The following is a 20919-nucleotide window of genomic DNA, read 5'->3' on the forward strand; positions in this document are numbered from 1 at the left end:
GATGTCCGGCGTGCCGGAGCTTACGGTGCCAGCTGACAGCGCCGAGCCCCGCTTGCGCTTTGCAGTGTGAAGCACGCGTCACGGTGCCGGGCCCGGCGCTCAGTCTCACGGAATCGGAGCGCACAGCAGACGCCACCACCAAATTGGAGAGAAACTGCGCTCCCTCTTGCGAGAAGATGGCGCCGTCGCGGTCCCGCACCCTGAGGAGGTGCCAGCGAGTCTTGTACTGGGTGCCTGTCCTCTTCATTGGGCTCATCGCCTGCTGGTCCTACTACGCCTATGTCATCCAGCTGTGTGTAGGTAAGCTGTACCAGGCAGAGCGCGTCTTGTCTCACTGGTATACCGAGAGCAGCCTCGACCAGCACCCTCTCAGAACTCCAGCCAGACAGCTGCGCCCACCCCTAATCCCAGTCTGTCCCCACACCTTGCACTCGCACCCGCTCTCCCCTTATCTCACCTCATCAAGCGCTCTCCTCAAATGCTCGAGATTCTCTTGCCCACTCTCCCCGTGTTTCCCAGCCTCACCTCCTGCTTTCCCCGGCTCTCCTACTCTGCGCCACAGACGCCGCTCTGTTCGCGTTCCTACCACTCCCCCGAGCCTCTCTCACCCTCTGTGGTCTCCCCAGCCTCTCGTTTTCCACGATGTTTTGTTTGTAAACAGGCAATGGCCATTTTGAATGGTTGTGACCAGAGATCCCATAACCGATCACAAACGTGTGCAATTTGCATTCGGTGTCTGTGCAGAGTAAAACTAAGTCCCAATTAATGATGCAAGAGCGAGACACAAAGAACATTCTAACTGTGTCGCTGTTACTGACACATGAAAGAAATCAACGAACAAAATCGGTGTTTTTTTCTGATTTTCGTTAATTCCGTTTTAATATAGCTATCATGACAGTTTGGGTGGGGTAACGATGCAATTCTGGATAATGTAAAATTCCATATAGACATTCGTTTCGAATTAAACTAAATTGGAGATGATACCAACGCAATTATGTGGAGCTTCAATCTAAAGAAAAGAATACGGTCGTTTGAAAGAAAACTCGGTGATAGTTGAGTGTCTGCTAATGCCGCATATGTTTCTAAGACAAAGCATAAACATGATTTTTACTTGGAAAACTGCATCTTAAAATGGTCAGGTTGGAATGGTGAATAAAATCGGTGCCTGTCTCATGATCAATTAGACTACATTTAGAGTGTCTCAGATACCAAGTGGCTCATCTAGAGTTAGAACCAGATGCCAAACCAACAATCATGCATTCTGTGTCTGCCAAGTTATATACTAACACATCTTTGTAGCAAATGCCTATTTTGTGACATGCAAGTTACATACGCACTTCATATTATTATAGAAAATATATATACCCATTGTAAAATAACTTCTGAAATTAAATAGTTAATTTGGTACTTTATTTGTGGTAAATGTTGTTTCACAGTAATGGCTGAGGTACAATGTTCATTTAATGTACCATAAAATGAGATGTTTATTAACTAAGAGTACTGTTGTATGTGTTTTGCTCTAAGATGGAATTCTCAATGAAATTAAACAAACTGTTGCCAATCCATAAGGGGCTCAACAGCATTTAAGGAAGAGATAAATTAGTTTAAAACGGTGCAATATCATGAAGCTGGTGATTTTATTGTTTATTTTCAGCATATACATTTTAATTTTTTGTTTCTGAAGTGGCATGCTTCACAGTTTTACTTTAGTGAATAAAACTAGGCCAGTTTGCAGATTCAGATTTACTCTAGCTAGTCTATTGTTCAGAAACTGCCAAGTACTAAATTTATGAATAAATAATGTATCAGAAAAAATGATATTTATGTGTGTATATTGAGTTTTGAATAAGGATCCAGAAACTTTTGTTCTGGATGATTTAGTGTTGTATAAAGGCTGGCACCCAAGGAGGTGTTGGTAGAAATGCACTGTTGCATTACATTGTTCCTGACGTGCAGTTGTAGCAGCATCTTGTGGCTGAATCCATCACTGCAGAAATGCAGTACTAGGCAAAGTAGTAAATGCAGCTAGCCACTGCAGTCGGGTAATCTTTGAGCTTAATCCAAAATACATTAGTCTTGAAATTTAACAAATACCTCTATAACACAGGGTTTTTTCATCAAAAAGCTACAAATAGCATATGTAGTCTGTGATTTTTATGACCTCAGGGCATCTCACAATGTTTCATGGTAATAGTCTAGTCATTGCTACTGTGTTGTAAACATTGCAACCAGTTTGTATATGGCAAGGTTTAATATTCAGCACTGTGTTGCACAGCAGTGTTGGTTGTCAGGTAAACGTTGTCCAGGAGCTCAGGCAGGCTCCTGAGCTCATCATTCATTACTACCAAAGGATATTAAACATCTATCAGAGAGGGCATACGTCATCTGGAAAAAGTGGCACTTTTCTAAGGAGTGCTGTACTGAAATGTCAGCCTAGGTTTGGCAATAACCAAGCAATACATTAAACTTCTGCTTGAGGCACAATAATGTCATTTATGATTTTGAGGAGATGTTTTGTGCAAGGAGCACTGAAGGTGAATATATTTATTGTAGTGTCATAAACACTGAGAAAAATTTTGGTATTCAAAGCAGAAAAAGAATCAGTGAATTATGAATACAACTTTTATAAAGCCGAAAATGGTTTGTTACATGTATTAAAAGTCCTGGATGAAAATTAATAACCATTTGGGACATTGCATGCTTGGCCTTTTCCTAATAGTTATAGTAGATCAGGTCCATTACTTTTGGGTCAAACCTGCAATTGATTTCTTGCAGATCACAGGCATGTAGAATTTTTTGCCAAGAGTTTCATCAAAATCAGATGATTAAAAAAAACTTCACAAATTGCAATCTCCACTAACAGCAGGAGACCCTAGAGAATAATTAGGATGCAGTTAGTACCAGCTGGTATCAAAACATTACAAATTTACAAGTGTGTGTTACATCTTGGTAGTTTACAAGCAAATCTTTTAACTCATACTTTTGTCTCTAGTAGATCATCAGTGACACTGCTTGGAAAATTTTGAGATTTTGTATTAGAGTCAGTATTACAGTACAGAAATGAGCTGAAGTTCAAGTACATTTATTATCAAAGAATGTATAAATTATACAACCTTGAGATTTGCTTGCTCACAGGTTGCCACAAAGCAGATACCCAAAAGAACCTAATTAAAGAAAAAGAAAGACCAACACTTGATGTGCAAGAGAAAAAAAAAACACAAATCAGGAAAATAATTGAGTGAACAGCAGCATTCCGAACCAAAATTGAAATTTCAGATCTGAACCCCAGAGTAGGCCCAAAGTCTTGTTTATCAGTTGATCGAATTAGTAGGCACAGAGCACAGCAGCCGGGGCAGTTTCATGGAGATGACCATCATGGAGAAAGAGCGAAATCAGCTTTTGTCCCGACTGATACCTATCCTTTCTGTCTATCTGAGCCGGCATTTAAATTGTCCAAACAACATATTGTACCTCACGCTACGACCCAGGCTCTGCTGCAGTGAAAGGCTCCGGGCCTAGACCATGCTGCCCAGTGACTCACTCCGGGCCAAGGTTTCATCGCCCAGTCCAAAGCCATTCTCAAGCTCTTCAAACCAGCTCAGCGCCCATGGTGATCCGACCTCTCTCTCGGGCCAGCTGTACAGGCATTAGAACTCCATTTGCAATGATTCTGCAACAAACCATCTCAGCTCCTCTCCCAAACTCGCCCCGCCCCCTTCACTGTTTCCGGCGATCATTTAACATAATTTACCTTAGCAAAGGTATTTTTAGTTGGATTTCTTAAGCTTTTTGACTAGCGGGAAGCTGTTGCACACATTTGGCTATGCCATCTTAACCGGAACTCTTTGGCCCAACAGACCACAGCATCCTCCCTGCTAGTCCTGCTTGCCTGCATTCAGCCCAAAACCATGTCTCCTCCATGTTCCTATGTAAATGCCTCTTAAATGTTGCAATTCTTCACATCTCAAACTCTTTCTCTGGCAGCTTATCTCAGGCACTCGCTATTCTCTTTAAAGAAGCTGATTTTAAGGTCTCTTTTATATTTCTCCCTTCCTCTCTTGTATCTGTGCCCTTTCATATTGGACTCGCTAACCCTGAGGGAATAAAATAATGCCGTCCATACCACTTTTTATATTTATTGAGGGATTCATTTATATCTAGCTCCTTAAGTACAGTATATTTTTCATTACTTTTCCTTACTAAAGCCTCAATATTTCTTGTCTGCCAAGGTATCCTGAACGTGGTATGTCGACTCTTCACTCTTACAGGAATATGCCCCCTCTAGACTCTTGATAATAACCCTTTTAAAATCTTTCCACTTGCCAACTGTTCCTTTGCTTTTAAATAGTCATCCAGTCAACCCCAGCTAGAGCCTGTGTAACGCCAAAATGTTGGCCCTGCTCCAGTTCAGGACTTTAACCTCTGGACCTGTTCTATTTTTTTGCATAACTATTTAAAAACTAAAATAAACTGTTGTGATACATAGATGCTGCTTTATTTAAACACGTCCAAAAGACTGTACATATTTTAGAAGAAAAGGATCAGCCATGATGGAATAGCAGAGCAGACTCAATGGGCCAAATGGCTTAGTTCTGCTCCTCTGCCTTATGGTGTAAAAACAGAAAACTGGAAGGGTTTGGGTCAATTAGCATTTGTGGTGGCAGATGGTAAAAGTGACATTTCCTCTTGAGGTCCTGCATCACAAGTGAAAGGAAACAGGAAAGATTGGCAGAGTATAACAATATGGTGATGAAGGGAGGGGAGGGGAAGAAGGCCTGGTAGGTGAAAGGTGGAGACCAATGAGGTAGGAATGATTGTACTGTTCTATGTTCTACAGACAGGTATATGGAGGAATTTAAGGTGGGGAAAATATACTGGAGGCAGGGTTTAAGGGTTGGCACTACATTGTGGGCCGAAGGGCCTGTACTGTGCTGTACTATAGAACTGGGAGGAGTGAACAGAGGAAAAATAAAAGTAGGTTGGCAGTGGGTGTGGGAGGAGAGCACTGGGTGTTGGTTACCCGAAATGGGAAAATTCGATATTCATACAATTAGATTGTAAGCTACCCAAACTGAATAGGAAGTGTGGTTCTTATTTTTGTTTGTCCTCTCTACAGTGTCAGCATTATACTGGCAACCTTTTATTCCTTCTCAATTCTGATACAGGGCCTCTGCCCAAAGAGTTGATCTGCTTCTTTTGCCTCCACAGTTGCTGATTGACCTGCCAAATTCTTTCAGCATTCTGTGTTTGTTACAGTTTTCAGCATCTGCCCTCTCTCTCTGTTGTCTTCAAGTGCATGCACTTCCAAGTTACGAAAGAACTATCGGAGAGAAATTTATTAGATTGGTGATTGTTTTACCTTTTTTGTAACAAGATGAATGTGTGACAAATAAAAACTGAAAATGCTATAGACATTCGGTGGGTTGGGCAGCATCTCCATGAAGAGAGACAGTTACTGTTTTAGCGCTGATGAAGGGTTGTGGATCAAGAATGTTAACTGCTTTTCTTTCCACAGATACTGCCTGAGCAGCTGAGTGTTGCCAACATTTTCTGTTTACATTTAAGATTTTCAACTCGTGTATTTATTGATTTTTCATTATCTGCAGCGAACTATGATGTTTGCCGTGCAGGAGATTTGCATGGTAAACATTGGATTTGGTGTACCATAAATATGCTGTGTACCAGTGCAGTTCCTCATTTCAGCTGCTTTATGGGGGTGGGGTTGAAACTCAAAGGTGAATAGCTAATCAACTGCAGAGCAGTAAATGATTTAAAATACCAGCTTTCTGACCATCTTGACAGAAAAGTGAATAAACATTTCCTTTCACTCATATTAATTTTATTCCAAGTTTCTCCCAGTCCAGGACTTGCAGGTCCACCCCATACATTGTTCAGTGGCCTATGTGAAGACTTTGCCTTTTACTGTAAACTTTTCTGATGATAGCTCTTGGAATATCCTGGTTTCTTAATCTTGGAAGAAACTAATTTATCTGGACTGGCTCTACCAGTATTTTTTCCATCTGAGTGCTCAGCTGTAAATCATTTGAAAAGTTATTTAATAATTTAAGTCTTAGTATCTGAATTTCTATTTTAATTTCAAGATGAATCATCATGCACAGGGAACTTATTTGTTAGCATAAGAGAATACAATCTGTTGTTTTGCTGGACATTGTCAATGTTTGTTTCTTTTTATTTTCTCAATTAAGCTTGCTTTACAGTAAAGGAGATTTGATCTGGCATGGACCTTGCGATCATTCGCTGCTGTGAAATAGAGCATTTACTTGCTGCCATGGTTACAACTAATTCTGAATTCAACTGTATTGCAGAGATTTTTTAAACCAGCTTGATCAGTGGAGAAGAAATGCTCATTAGTTTTGCATGAAATAAACTGTATATCATATTCTTACCCTCATCTTTGTTTCGGTAAATCCTCATTCTCGTTGTCAGAAAAAAACAAAAGAGCTGGTTATTGACTTCAGGAAGTGGGTGATGATGCACATGTTCCTGCCTACATCAGTGGTGTGGAGATTGAGAAGGTTGATTATGCTAGCTGCCTCAGTAAATTACCAGAGACCCCACCCAAACCAGACAGTCTCTCTTTTCCCCTCTTCTGTTGGTCAGAAGATACAAAAGCTTGAAAGCTTGCCCCACTAGAGTCACGGACAGCTTCTATCCCACTGTCTACCTTGTGATAATCTTTTACTGCACTGCACTTTCTCAGCAGCTGTAACAATTTATTCTGCATTGTTACTGTTTTACAATGCCTCAATGCACTGAGTAATGATTTGATCTTTATGGACAGTATGCACGGCAAGCTTTTCACTGTATCTCGTGCGTAGCAGACAATAGTAATAAACCAGAAAGCAAATGTACACTTCTAATGAGCTAATTTTAGTCCAGTATAGACCTCACCTTCAGCCTCTAAATTATAATTTGAAGTGTATATATTACAACAAATATAATCATTCATTTCTAGATATGGCTGAATCGTATTTAGCGCTCACAAGAGTCAGAATGTTTACTATTCTGTGAACATTGTAGAATGCAATGAGTTTTGCCTTTCCCCATTATCAGGCTTCAAATTGAATTCATGTTCATGGAAGACCAACTTGTGAAGAACTCTTCATTTCATTTTCACTGGGATCTAGACTCTCATCCTTGATTCTGTATGTCTATCTGTCCTGAGCTGCTCTTCTCAATCCCTTTTTGGCAAAGCTCTGTAATATGCACACATCAATTTCTGCTACTTAACTACTGTATATGCCTTTTAGTTTCTGTTTGATTCTGCTTCTTTGAGGTGTCTTGGAAAATAATACATTCAATTTGCATAAAAATAAAACTTATGATTTATGCAAAAAGTGTTTTGCTGTTTTGGATTACTGTGGAATAGTTTGAAGTATATCAGTACTTTTAATCCACCTGATTATCAGTTTAGATTTAAGTAAATCAGTTTGTTCCTTTACACAGCAATTTAGTTACACTAAACTAGTCCAAAGAGCAGCAAATTAATAGAATTGAAGTAAAAAGCTATTATTTTTGTTTGGTTGTAGAGATTCAATAATGATATGGTCTTAAAGTAGCTGTAGCCTAAATTTTCATTTCCAGCACCACTTTGTGCTTGACTAATTTTGATTATTATATAAAACAACAATCTTTAGTCAATAATATTAAATTGCTTGGACTGGATTTTAAGCACAACTTAAGTCAAGCTGTTTATTGACTACAGTTCCGTTTTTAATATGATCATTCCCTCAGTGTTAATCACCAAGCTTCTGGGCATCTGTACTTCCCTCTGCAACTGGATCCTTGACTTCCTCATTGAAAGACCAAAGTCCGTACAGATTGATAATAACATTTTCTCCTGTCAATGTAGGCACACCTGAAGGATACATGCTTAACCTACTGCCCTATCATGACAGTGGATAAACACAGCTTAATGCCATCTATAAATTTGCAAATGAAACCAAAGTTGCAATCTCAGAGGGTGATGAGGAGATATGGAGGAGAGAGATAGACCAGGTGGCTGAATGATATTGCACTTAACATCAGCAAGACCAGTGAATTGATTGTGAACTTCAGGAAAACACACCAGTCTTCAGAGTTGGAAAAGGTGAACAGCTTTAATTTCCTGGGTTCCAACGTCTTGAAGGATCTAACCTGGTCCCAGGACATTGATGCAATCCTAAAGAAGGCTGCCAGCAGCTCCACTTTGTTAGAAATTTGAGGAGATTTGATATGTTACTAGAGACTTCCAAATTCCACACAGATGTACAGTAGGGTGTATTTTGATGTTTTGCATCATATTCTGGTATGGACACTTGAATGTACAGGATCGCAAGAGACTACATAGGTTGTAGACTCAACCACTCCATGAGTACAACCCTTCCCACCATAGCGGACATCTTCAAGAGGCGAAAGTTCAAGAAAGTGGCATCCATTGTTAAGAACCCTTACCATCTGGGACATGCTGTCTTCTTATTACTACCATCAGTGAGGTGGCACAGGAGCCTGAAGACCCTCACACAATGATTCTGAAACAGCTTCTTCCCCTCTACCTTCAGATTTCTGAATGATCCATGAATTCCATCTCATTGCTTGTGTTTTTTAGATTTATTTTATAATTAATAGTAACATTGTGTCTGCACTGTACTGCTGCCATAAAGCAACTAATTTCACATTATATAAGACTATAATAATAAACCTGGTCTGATTCAGATTTGGAAAATTTCTGGCAAATAAGCAAATCCTAAAGTGTTTTTCTTTAAGTGTTGTATGTGCTTAACATTGGCAGTTGCCATGGAGATCCAGGTCATGTTATTCCAGCTAATGGGAGCGTAAAGAGATGAGTTGCATAGAAACTGAAGGGTTCAGTCACATGTCTATAAATCATTGTCAACTTTGTATTTAAAAGAAATGTCTGAAACTGAAGTAAATATACATGTGATTAACTGTAAAGCTTTGTAAGAAATTTGGAACAGTATCTAATTACTTAAAATGTGCAGTTTGAAACATAGTTTTCTCAGGTATTTACAACTTGCAGTAAATGCCTCTATTACTCTGTGTGTGTGTGTGTGTGTGTGTGTGTCATCATGCGTGACAAATGACATATACTGCTCTTTTATCACATGGAGCTGAGTTTAGAAGTAGGGAAGGATTTTCACAATGATACTGTTTCTGAGGCCACACCTGGGGTATTCTGTACGGTACTAACCTCCTGATCTAGGAAAGGATATACTAACATTGGAGGCAGTCTTGAAAAGATTCACTAAGCTCATTGCTTGGATGAGAAGCTTTTTTTAAAAAAAAATCTTTATTCTTCAGTCACAGAGTGCTGAAAGTATGGAATGAGCTTCCAGCAGAAGTTGTGAATATGGGTTCGATTGCAAGGTTTAAGAGAAGTTTGGATAAGTACATGGATGTGAGGGTGTGAAGGTTATGGTCTGACTGCAGGTCGATGGGACTAGGCAGAATAACAACTTGGCATAGACTAGATGGGAAAATTAAGGGCCTGTTTCTATGCTGCAGTGCTCTTATGATTCCACAACTCTTTGGAATTCAGGAGGATGAGGAGTGATCTTACTGAACCACATAAGATCCTAAGGGGGCATGACAAGGTAGATGCAATGGGAGAGTTTTGAACAAGTGGACTTAGTTACAAGATGAGGGGGCAGTTGCCTAATACTGAGGTGCATAGGTATTTCCTCTTGCATATCTTCGTGGATCTCTGCATTTCTCCCTCCAGAGGGTTTTGAACATAGAAGAGACTTAAAGAGGTGTTAGGTAAGATACTGAATTGAGAACCATGGAGAGAAGAGAAGTTAAGCCCTGGGGCAGATCATCGTTGATCATTTCAAGCAATGAGTAGGCTAGTGTGACCAAGTGGTTGACTTCTCTTATTTTCTGGTGTTCATACCATCCCGTGGTATGTACTGAACCAGGAGGTGAGGCTAGATTGAAAGAATCTTACCATAAAATGTACCATAAATTCCGGACTACAGAGCGCACCTGATTAAAAGCCGCACGCTCTAATTTTAGAAAGAAAATCAATTTTGTACTTGTACAGGCCGCACAGGATTTTAAGCCGCAGGTGTCCCACGTTGTAATATGAGATATTTACACAGAAAGATATTGCACGTGAGGATTTTTTAACTTTTAATTAAATCCGTATGGTAACATAAACAAATACATATTGCAAATGCTTTTTTTCGAACAGTGGCTGTAACACAGCTACTTTTAAATATACATACGTATTGGTAACACACAAATTACGTTGCGTATACTTTTTTACTGAACAGTGCACGAACAACATTCCAATATCTCCTAACGACTGGTAAAAAAAAATATATATACTGCAGTCTACCAGGAAAAGTTATTGATCGCCTTCTTCATCTTCCTCCTGCGCACTAAAACCATCAAAGTCCTCTTCTTCAGTGTCCGAATTGAACAACCTCAGGATCTCATCACTCACTTCAGTCTCTTCGTTGTCGCTCTCACTTGAGCGCATGCGGTCCTCTTCATCACGCAGCAGTCCAGCCTTTCGAAACCTGTTGGTGATGGTGGATGTTGTGACACGGCTCCACGCATTTAGGATCCACTGGCAGACTTGAGTTAAAGATGCTCTTCGCATGCGTCCTGTTTTGGTAAAGGATTTCTCGCCGCTCGTCATCCAAGCCTCCCACTCAACGTGCAGCACCACTTTAAATGCCCGGTTCACACTGATGTCCAGTGGCTGCAAATACTTCGAGGTGCCCCCAGGAATCACAGCTGGAATTGAGTTTGTACTCTTGATGGCAGCTTTCACTGAATCTGTTATATGGGCCCTCATGCTGTCCATAACGAGCAATGCTTTTTTTCTGTGAAAAAATCCCCCTGGTCGCTTGGCGTAGCACTCTCTCAGCCAATCCTTCATTAGACTCTCCATCATCTAACCTTTCTTATTGACTTTCACCATGATTTCTTTTGGGAATTTTTCCTTTGGCATTGTCAGCCGCTTAAAAATCACCATCGGTGGAAGCTTTAGTCCAGATGCTGTGCAGCTCAGAACACAAGTAAAATGCGTTCTCTCATGGCCACTTGTTTTCAGTGTGATGGACGAGTCACCATTTTTATTAACAGTCCGAGTGAGAGGCAGGTCAAAAGTCAAAGGTACTTCATCCATATTTATGATATCATCTGGCCCGATGGAATTCTCCGCTATCTTTGAGTGAATGCGCGGAAGTTAGCAAGTTTTTCCTCGTGGTCGGGAGGGAGCTGCTGACACAGAGTCATGCGTACCCTGATGGACAGGCCTTTTCGTCTCATAAATCTAAAACACCACGATGGCCCACCTCTAAAATCTTCGATTTTCATTTTGGTGGCGATTGCTTTAGCCTTCAGTCTGATCTGCACGGTGGAAACACTGCGGCCGCCTGCTCTCTGTGTGTTAACCCAGTCTTCAAGAAAGTTTTCAAGTTCGGGCCATCTGCTATGATTACCTCTGAAAGCTTTTGTCGTCTTTTTGCATTGACTCAGTTCTTCACGCTGGCGTCTCCACCGTCTCACCATCGATTCATTTATGCCAAGATTATGTGCAGCAGCTCGATTTCCTTCTTCAACCGCCAGATTGATCACCTTTAACTTAAAAGCTGCATCATATGCTTTTCTTCGAGTGTTTTCCATGTTGATGAGGGTGAGTACAAATGACTGATTTACAATAATTTAATTGTGAAAGTGCGCTTGATTTATCGTACAATTTCATTGGACCTCTGTGAAACTACTCATCAAGTTTATTGGTCTACTGTTACAAGGCAAAATGTTTTTGGCGGCATGAAAAAAAAAACATGCATTAGCCGCACCGTAGTATAGGCCGCAGTGTTCAAAGCGTGGGAAAAAAGTAGCGGCTTATAGTCCGGAATTTACGGTAATTGTTACATCTAATGACATCTAATTTTGAACACAATATTCACGCACCTCATTGTACATTATTATGATCCCTGTGGCACTTGATAAAGTGAATCACTTGGTTGAATGTATAGAGAAAGACAGATGGCATGCAATAAGCAAGTGAGTATAATGAAATGCTAATGTAACACCAGACCTCCCAATGCGCAGTACAAGTCACACACAGGAAATCCCCAAGTTTGATCGGTAGGTCAAACACTTTCCTGCACCCTCCGCCTCCCCCTATGTTATATAATGGACTCTACAAATATTTGTGAAGAAGAGAGGAGTGGGTTATATTTTGTGTGACTCAGGAATGGAGTCACATGGTCTCCTGTAAGGTGACAGTGACAAAGGTTTCCTTTTTCCAAATATTGGTTCTGTGTAGTGGCCCCACTAAACCTCTAGCACAACTTGGAGTAGAGCATTTGAATGCAAAGCCTCTGTCTGCAGGGTGTACAGTGCAGGTTTGGAAGACCCATCTCCAAGACTTTATGTGATGCAATGATTCTGTAGCTGTTGAAGGTGTAACGTAACCAGCTGCTAGGAATTTGGAAATTTAAAAAAAAAATCACTGTAGTTATATTACACCAGCTACAAGTCTGTGGGTAGGCTCCTATGACTATGCATGTGATGGTCACAGTGCCCTTCAATAGGGCCTCCAAATTATTGTGCATGGCATCTTAGATGGTTTGCAGCTTTCTTTCTTGATTTGATGGAGCCCTTCTTCTCAAGAATGAGGAAATTTCAGATCTGCCCCAGGTGTAAAAATAAAATATTGGGTGATGTGGATTTGCTGTGACACAGCTAGTGACCCAGCTGCAACCATGGCCTCCAGGATTTTGACATTCTCCATGTGATCACCAACCGTGCTAGCCTCATGCGCCTAAACCATGGCTTGATTAGTTATTACCCTCTGTACATTGCCCTATGGTGTAAATGAGTGATAGAATCTGAGGGAAATTGATAAGATTGTGGGGAGGATAAATATGAATTAATGTGAGATTAGTGTAATTGGTCAGTTTAAATTGGTGCAGAAGATGGTATGAAGGGCCTGCTTCTGTGGGTCCATGGTGTAGTGTGACTTCCAGGAAGGCTATTTGGATATAATGACTCCTGAAATAACATTTTTGTGCATACGAAAATATTTTGACATAGTTTCACAAGAGAAAATCTACAGATGCTGGAAATCCAAACAACACACATAAAATGCTGGAGGAACTCAGCAGACCAGGCAGCATCTACGGAAAAAAGTACAGTCGACATTTCGGGCCGAGACCCTTTGGCAGGACTGTCACAAGTTGGTCTTCCGTGAACATGAACGTGAATACAAGTTGTTGGATCAATGTTCAAGTTGGACAGCAAAATGTAATATTGCCTGATCTTGCATTTTAATTTAATTCAAGAAGTTAAAAGTATGTATGTGCTGTAGCTGGTATTTCTTGTTAACTGGATCTTAGATTGACTTTGGGAGTGTTAATGGATGTTCATGTTTATTGATTAATGGACTTTAAAGTAAGCTGCAGAGTGTTGAAATGATGATGCATTGTGATAAATAATCTCAGGAAATTTGAGCAACATATACAAAATGCTGGACAGCATCTAGGCAAAGAGTACAATCGACATTTCAGGCCAAAACCCTGCAGCAGTTTGTGTGTGTTCCTTGGATTTCCAGCACTTGAAGATTTTCTCGTTTGTCTAGGAAAATTTAGAAAGTTTTTAGACTTTTTCTGCATGCAGTAAATTTTAAATGTAGGTTAGTTAAATGGATCACTTTAAAGGGTTGCATTACTATGCATTGAAACATCAATAAGAGGCTTATCATGTTACATTGTGATTGTTCAAGTAGCAACTGGTCAGTCAAATTCCGGTTATTTGGGCCATCGGTTAATCAGTGCAGCCATTAGTTGGGACAACTCTTAAAGAACAAAAAATAATTGTGAATATTGCCGGTTCGCTTTATTTATTTGGGACACTATGCTGCTTAATTGGGAAACCATAAAGCTGAACAAATCTGAACTAGCATCACTTGTGGGAACTTGTGTAGCTGTTAAACTCTACTCCATGCTTAGAGCAACAGTTTTTAAATAGCGTCAGTTGCGTGTACTTGTGTTCAAAAGGCAGTGATATTTGTCACTGATAGTTGGCAAGGAATAAGCAGTAAGACAATTCAGAACTGTTTTGCTCATTGCGGTTTCAAGTAATGCAACCAGGGGTGAAGATGAAACTATATCACTATATCTGCCCATTATATACACTAGGTGTCTATGCCGATTTTCTTCATTGCATATCCTGGATGAATTCTTCTGTCGATAACTGTTAGGAGCTAGTATACAGTTTTATGGTACCGTAGTACTGTTGGTTCTTTTCATTTAAATACGTAATTTGTTATTCAGTTTGTCTTTTGATACTTTTTTAACTATTTCCATAAAACTAGTCCCAATTAACCGAATCCACTGTGTAAGATGTGTGAAATTGATTAAACATCGTTGAGTCATCTAACATTACATTCAACAACATAAACCGGTATTGTTCAGATTTGTTTGAAGTTGGTTGTTCGGTGACAGAAAGGCTGCATTGCAAGAGGTTATTTGGCAATGCTTATTGGAAATTTGGGTCTAGGCTATGCAGGACTTTCAAATTGGCTTGGCATCTTGGTTTCAACCTAATGATGAACTACAAGTACATTTTCAACCATGTAATTCTCTCATGTGTCAGATAGTTAAACTGCTCCCATTTTCAAATGGAAGAGTAGTAGTACCCTGGAAGAGGGAGACACTAAAAGTGAATAGCAAAGCAGAAGACGGCAGTTTCCTTTGCACCGACTCTTTTACGTTGTAACTGAGTGAAAGAAAATTCTGTTAGGATGTAATGGATAGTTGATCCAATGTTGCTTTTCTTTTACATCCTCCTAAACATTACTAGCTTGCTAGCTTTAGGTCGCATCTGGAAATTCCAGTTTCCTCCACAGCACTCTGACTTATTGGGAAATCATGTACTCGGCAGGTTACAGCAGTGGTTTGCCTTTGCCTTCTGCCAGCTGAGTTTGAAGAGATCACCACCTCTTGCAGTGGATGACCAAGATGTCTAAGTGCCTTGTCGTGCTGTTAGTGCTCCACCAACATCTGCTGGCCTGCCTTCTTGACCGTTGGACCATTAATCAGTCTCTTCCATTCAATCTGCCAGGGCCAGCCTTCACACGCTGGATTAGGCAGAGCCCCTACCTCACTGAGGGTCAAAGACCCATCGGCTACCCTCACCTGGTTTGGCCCGACTTCCGATACAGTTTACCGGGGTGTGGCCGCTGCATGTGTAAGCCACAGGTGAGAGCTGAGCGCCAGCTGGGGACCAAAGGGCACGGCAGGCCACTCCACCGGAGGTGCTATCCCTCCCTAGACACCCCATACACCCCATAAACATTACAGTAACCTTAAAATATGAATCTGAATATTTGTTATGTTGAAATCAATAAAATGGATAAGGCCTTAGAAATTGAATAGTGCCAGGAAAATCTCTGCCTTTTATCCGAATTTTGAGGTGCAGAGTTCTCATTATTAAAATATAGACATTTAACAAAACTAAAATAATTATTTTCAGATCTCTGCTAGTTCTTATACAAAGTAAAACTGATAAAGAAGATGTCTGTAACATAGGTTGCTTTTAGCTATAAGTGGAAGCTATCAGCAATATCTGGCATCTTCATGTCCTTCAAGCTTCAAGCATGAATGGTTGAACGGCCCTGGTCAAAGGACCTTGTACGTGTGTTAAAGCAGTTGTGCTCCAAATAAAATGAGTGGGAAATAAAAAGCAGCAGTTGCTCTAAGTCTTAAATAAAGCAGAACATTCCGAAAATATACAGGGTTATTTGTGTTTATTATGTTATTAGGATAAAGACAGCCGTAGAATCATTAAGACCTGTCACCTGATTGAGATCATGCAGAGCTGTACAGTCATATGCCTGTAGTCTACAGAAATTACTCACCTAGGCTACTTCCAAACAAATGACCTCTGACAATAAGAAGGACAAGGTTAGGTGGTGCTGAGTTTGGTTCCATTTGCAACTCAGCAAATGAAATTAGTCCATGCTCATCAGCAAGACCTCAAAAACATTCAGGCATGGGCTGGGAAGTGGCAAATACCATACATGCCACAAATGTATTAGAAAGTGATTATCTTCAAATGAAATTCTATCTACCTGACGTACCATCAATGAATGGCTGCAGGATGTCATATTTACAAAGAGAACAATTCAAACTGTGGAATAGAAGTTGAAAGTCAGGCAGCAGCTATCAAAAGAGAACAAGTCAATATTTTAGTTCAATGACCTTTCTTCAGAATTGTTGTGTATTCCTAACACTTACTGTTTTCTCGTTAGGTTCCTAGTATGCCCTACCTTGCCTTCAGATGGTTTTTATATTTTTCGTTTTAAATTTTAATATTATTCTTTCTTCACAGTTTCATAATCCATTATTACTTTCTGTGTTTAACTTGACTGTTCTTGTCATTTCTTCTCTGCGTTTTCTTTGATTCTTCCTGGATCCAAAATTCTCCTCTGTTAGAATTTTGTCCCTTGACACTCCGTGTGTTGTCAGCAGTTTGTCCTTCCACAACTTGCATCATAAATAATATTTGAGGTAAAGGAAAAGCTTCAAATGATGGGAGATCCATTGTTCCAGCAAACTCAAGATCAAATGTACAAGAACTAGGTTATGGTACATACATTTCATGCTGTTTTGACTTTTCCTAATTTATCTCTTTTATTTTTCTTTTTAGTATCGATGAAAAATATTGGAGAAAAGGGTAAGAAATTCATACACAATTGTTCATCAAAAAGGATTCAATAACTATCATAAAGTAATTCCAGAATTTACATAAAACCCTCAATGGAATGGGAAAAGTTCAAGTCACAAACTTATTAAGCATTTATTGATTATACAGTTCTTTTAAGGAAATGGAAGGTACATTGAAATCCTATGCAAACTCATTCCAGTTCCACAAGGCCGTGTTTAAGTTCAACTCAATTGCTCCTCTCCGCCTGTGTCACAACCCCCACCTTCACCCCACCACCCTCTCCCCTGCCCCCTCCTCTTCTTTTTTCCCTCAAGATTTATGTAGGTAATTATATCCATGAATTAATAAATGCATTTTCATGCATAGATAAACCTCACTACAAAATAGGAAAGCCTTACTCGTATTATTCTACAGGCACATTTCCAGTTTCTTGGCATTTATATTTGGTTTTACTTTAACTGTTGAACCAGTTGCAGGCCCAACAGCTCACACCTTTAATCAACTGTACAGGATTTCAGTAGATATTCTGTAGCTCTCAAAATAATCTTCTAATGGATTTAACATAAGTTTCCTAATAAAATTATGGTCCATCTAGCTTAATGTGCTTGACGTGTGAGTAAGTACTATGGGGATTACATATAGTGAAGAATGTTCCTGCTATAACACAGAACAGAACAACAGGTTAGAAAGATGGGGCAGTCAGCCCTCAAGCCTGCTTCAATGTTCAGTGAGGTCATGGCTGATCCACTCTTGCCCTGAGCACCACTCCTTCACCATTTATTTTGGTCTCCTTGTGCTATAAATGCCTATCTGCCTGAATCTATTTATTGATTAGAGAGAGGGCATGTAAATAGAAGAAGTGTGGATGAAATAAGTCCTAATATTGCTAAGAAATCTCCTAATTATTGGAAGATTTAACAGGTTTCCATAACTGTTAGTAATGTTGACTAATCAGGAAAATTTGGAGGCGAGTACCATTAATTCATAAGCTTGTGAGCATCAGGTAATACTTAATGGTTTATAGCACAATTAAAGTTTGCCTAGAATGTAAAGATGTATTTATTTAATCTAAAGTTGAAAAGATTTTATTTTATCTGGTATTATGGGAAAGAACTATTACTTGTGCATCACAATGGATTTAAACTTCATCTCCAGCTCATGTCATAATAATACAGAAATAAAGTGCAATGTTTAACATCAGATGGATAATACAGCTTTTTTTGTGATCTCTTTTCTTCTAGTTGTCTGTTTGGTATTTTACCATTTACTTTTCATCATGTTTGTTTGGTCGTACTGGAAAACCATCTTTACAAAGCCAATGAATCCGACTAAAGAGGTAAGCATGAATAGGGAATGTTGTTCATGTGACGAATTTTATGCATTGGTTCTGCAAATCTATCATTCCATTGTTGTACTTGTAGAACACACAGTATAACACAATATGGGACCTTTGGCCCACAATGTTATACCGTCTTTTTAACCTACTCCTCAATCAATCTAAACCTTTCCTCCGACTCAGCTCATAACCCTCTATTTTCCTTTTATCCATGTGCCTATCTTAGAGTCTTTTAAATGTTCCTAATGAATCAGCCTCCACCATCAGCCCTGGCAGTGCATTCAAGGGACTTTCAACTCTGAGTATATAAAAAAAAACCTACACCTGACATCTCCCGTACACTTTCCTCCACTCACCTTAAAGGGAAATCGTCTGCTATGAACCATTGCTGCCCAGGGGAAAAGGCACTAGCTGTCTACTCTATCTGTGCCTTTTATAATTTTATGCATCTTATCACGTCACTTTTCATCCTTATTTTCATCCTTACTCAACTGTTCATTATAAGACGTGCTCTCTAATCCATGCAGCATCCTGGTAAATTTCCTCTGCACCCTTCCTCTTATGAGGCCACCAGAACTGAACTTGATACTCCATGTGTGGTCTGACTGCAACATTACCTAGAAACTCTTCAACTCAATTCCCAACTAATGAAGGCCAACACACCATACCCCTTCTTAACCACCTAATCTTTGAACTCCAAGATCCCTCTGTTCTTCTACACTGCCAAGAATTCTAACTTTAACCATGTATTCTGCCTTCAAGATCGACCTTCCAAAGTGCTTCATTTTGCACTTCTTCAAATTGAACTCCATCTGACGTTTCTCAGCCCAGTTCTGCATCTGGTCTGTTGTAACCTTTGATAATCCTCTACACTATTCACAAAGCCACCGACATTTGTGTCGTTTGAAAACATACTAATACATCCTTCCAGTTCCTCTTCCAAATCATTTATAAAAATCACAAAGAGCAGGGGTTCCAAAACAGATCCCAGTGGAACACTACTGGTCACTGATCTCCAGGTTGAATATCACCCTCTGCCTTCTATAGGCAAGCTAGTTCTGAATCCACACTGCGAAGTTTTCATGGATCCCATGTCTCTTGATTTCCTGAAAGATCCTACAAAGGGGAACCTTTTCAACTGCCTTAGTAAAATCCATTTACACCACATTCACTGCTCTTCCCACATTATTTTTGTCACTTCAAATAATTCAATCAGGCTGATAAGGCACGGACAAACATGAGGAAATCTGCAGATGCTGGAAATTCAAACAACACACACAAAATGCTGGTGGAACACAGCAGGCCAGGCAGCATCTATAGGGAGAAGCACTGTCGACGTTTCGGGCCGAGACCCTTCGTCAGGACTAACCAAAAGGAAAGATAGTAAGAGATTTGAAAGTAGTGGGGGGAGGGGGAAATGCGAAATGATAGGAGAAGACTGGAGGGGGTGGGATGAAGCTAAGGGTGGTCAAGGGAGTTGACCACTACCAAACACATTTTTCCCTCCCCCCCCCTTCTGCTTTTCACAGGGATCGCTCCCTACGCGACTCCCTTGTCCACTCGTCCCCCCCATCCCTTCCCACCGATCACCCTCCTGGCACTTATCCTTGTAAACAGAACAAGTGCTGCCCTTACACTTCCTCCCTCACCACCATTCAGGGCCCCAGACAGTCCTTCCAGGTGAGGCGACACTTCACCTGTGAGTCGGCTGGTGTGGTTTACTGCGTCTGGTGCTCCCGGTGTGGCCTTTTATATATTGGTGAGACCCGACGCAGACTGGGAGACCGTTTCACTGAACACCTACGCTTGGTCTGCCAGAAAAAGCAGGATCTCCCAGTAGCCACACATTTTAATTCCACGTCCCATTCCCATTCTGATATGTCTATCCATGGCCTCCTCTATTGTCAAAATGAATCCAAACTCAGGTTGGAGGAACAACACCTTAAATACCGGCTGGGTAGCCTCCAACCTGATGGCATGAACATTGACTTCTCTAACTTCCATTAATGCCCCTCCTCCCCTTCTTACCCCATCCCTGACATATGTAGTTGTTTGCCTGTTCTCCATCTCCCTCTGGTGCTCCCCCCCACCTCCTTTCTTTCTACTGAGGCCTCCCGTCCCAAGATTCTTTCCCTTCTCCAGCTCTGTATCATTTTCGCCAATCACCTTTCCAGCTCTTAGCTTCATCCCACCCCCTCCGGTCTTCTCCTATCATTTCACATTTCCCCCTCCCCCCACTACTTTCAGATCTCTTACTATCTTTCCTTTCGGTTAGTCCTGACGAAGGGTCTCGGCCCGAAACGTCGACAGCGCTTCTCCCTACAGATGCTGCCTAGCCTGCTGTGTTCTACCAGCATTTTGTGTGTGTTGTTGATAAGGCATGGCCTGCCTTTCACAAAGCCATGCTGACCATCCCATATCAGACAATGCTTCTCTAAATGTTTATAAAATGTTCTCCAAATGCCCCTAAAATTCTTCTCCATTAGTTTGCCCACCACTCTCTAACTCCCAGAATGATCTCTGTTTGCCTTCTTGAAGAAAGAGACAACATTTTCCATCCTCCTGTGGCCAGTGATGACACTAAGATTATCTTTAATGCTCCAGCAATCACTTCACTCGCTTTTGTTGTAACCTGGGCTATATTGCATTCAGCCCCAGGGACTTTTCTACCTTAATATTCTTCAAAAGCTCCAACATTGCCTCTTTCTTAACCTTGCCATGTTCCAATCTATTCTACACTGCCCTCACATTTGTCAAGATCCCTCTCACTGGTGTACACTGAAACAAAGTATTCATTAAGGATCTCCCCTACCACTTACAACTACAGACACATTTCCCACTTTATCCCTCAGTGGATCCTGCCCTCACCCTAG

At 40.5% G+C, this 20919-nt stretch overlaps 1 protein-coding gene across 2 annotated transcripts in view; it reads left to right on the top strand.

Moving 5' to 3' along the window:
* zdhhc2 (zinc finger DHHC-type palmitoyltransferase 2) overlaps positions 1 to 20919 on the top strand; it is a 92340-nt gene continuing 71421 nt past the window's right edge. Inside the window, exons 1-3 of one of the 2 annotated variants that reach the window (XM_059989271.1) lie at positions 1 to 300; positions 16693 to 16719; positions 17952 to 18046. In XM_059989271.1, coding sequence (XP_059845254.1) covers positions 177 to 300; positions 16693 to 16719; positions 17952 to 18046 — 246 coding nt within the window. In that variant the 5' untranslated portion in view covers positions 1 to 176. The remainder of the gene's footprint in view (positions 301 to 16692; positions 16720 to 17951; positions 18047 to 20919) is intronic. The other variant, XM_059989272.1, reaches the window with a different exon arrangement.

This window comes from Hypanus sabinus, chromosome 14 (assembly GCF_030144855.1).
Source record: "Hypanus sabinus isolate sHypSab1 chromosome 14, sHypSab1.hap1, whole genome shotgun sequence".
NCBI classification, from domain to species: Eukaryota; Metazoa; Chordata; class Chondrichthyes; order Myliobatiformes; family Dasyatidae; genus Hypanus; species Hypanus sabinus.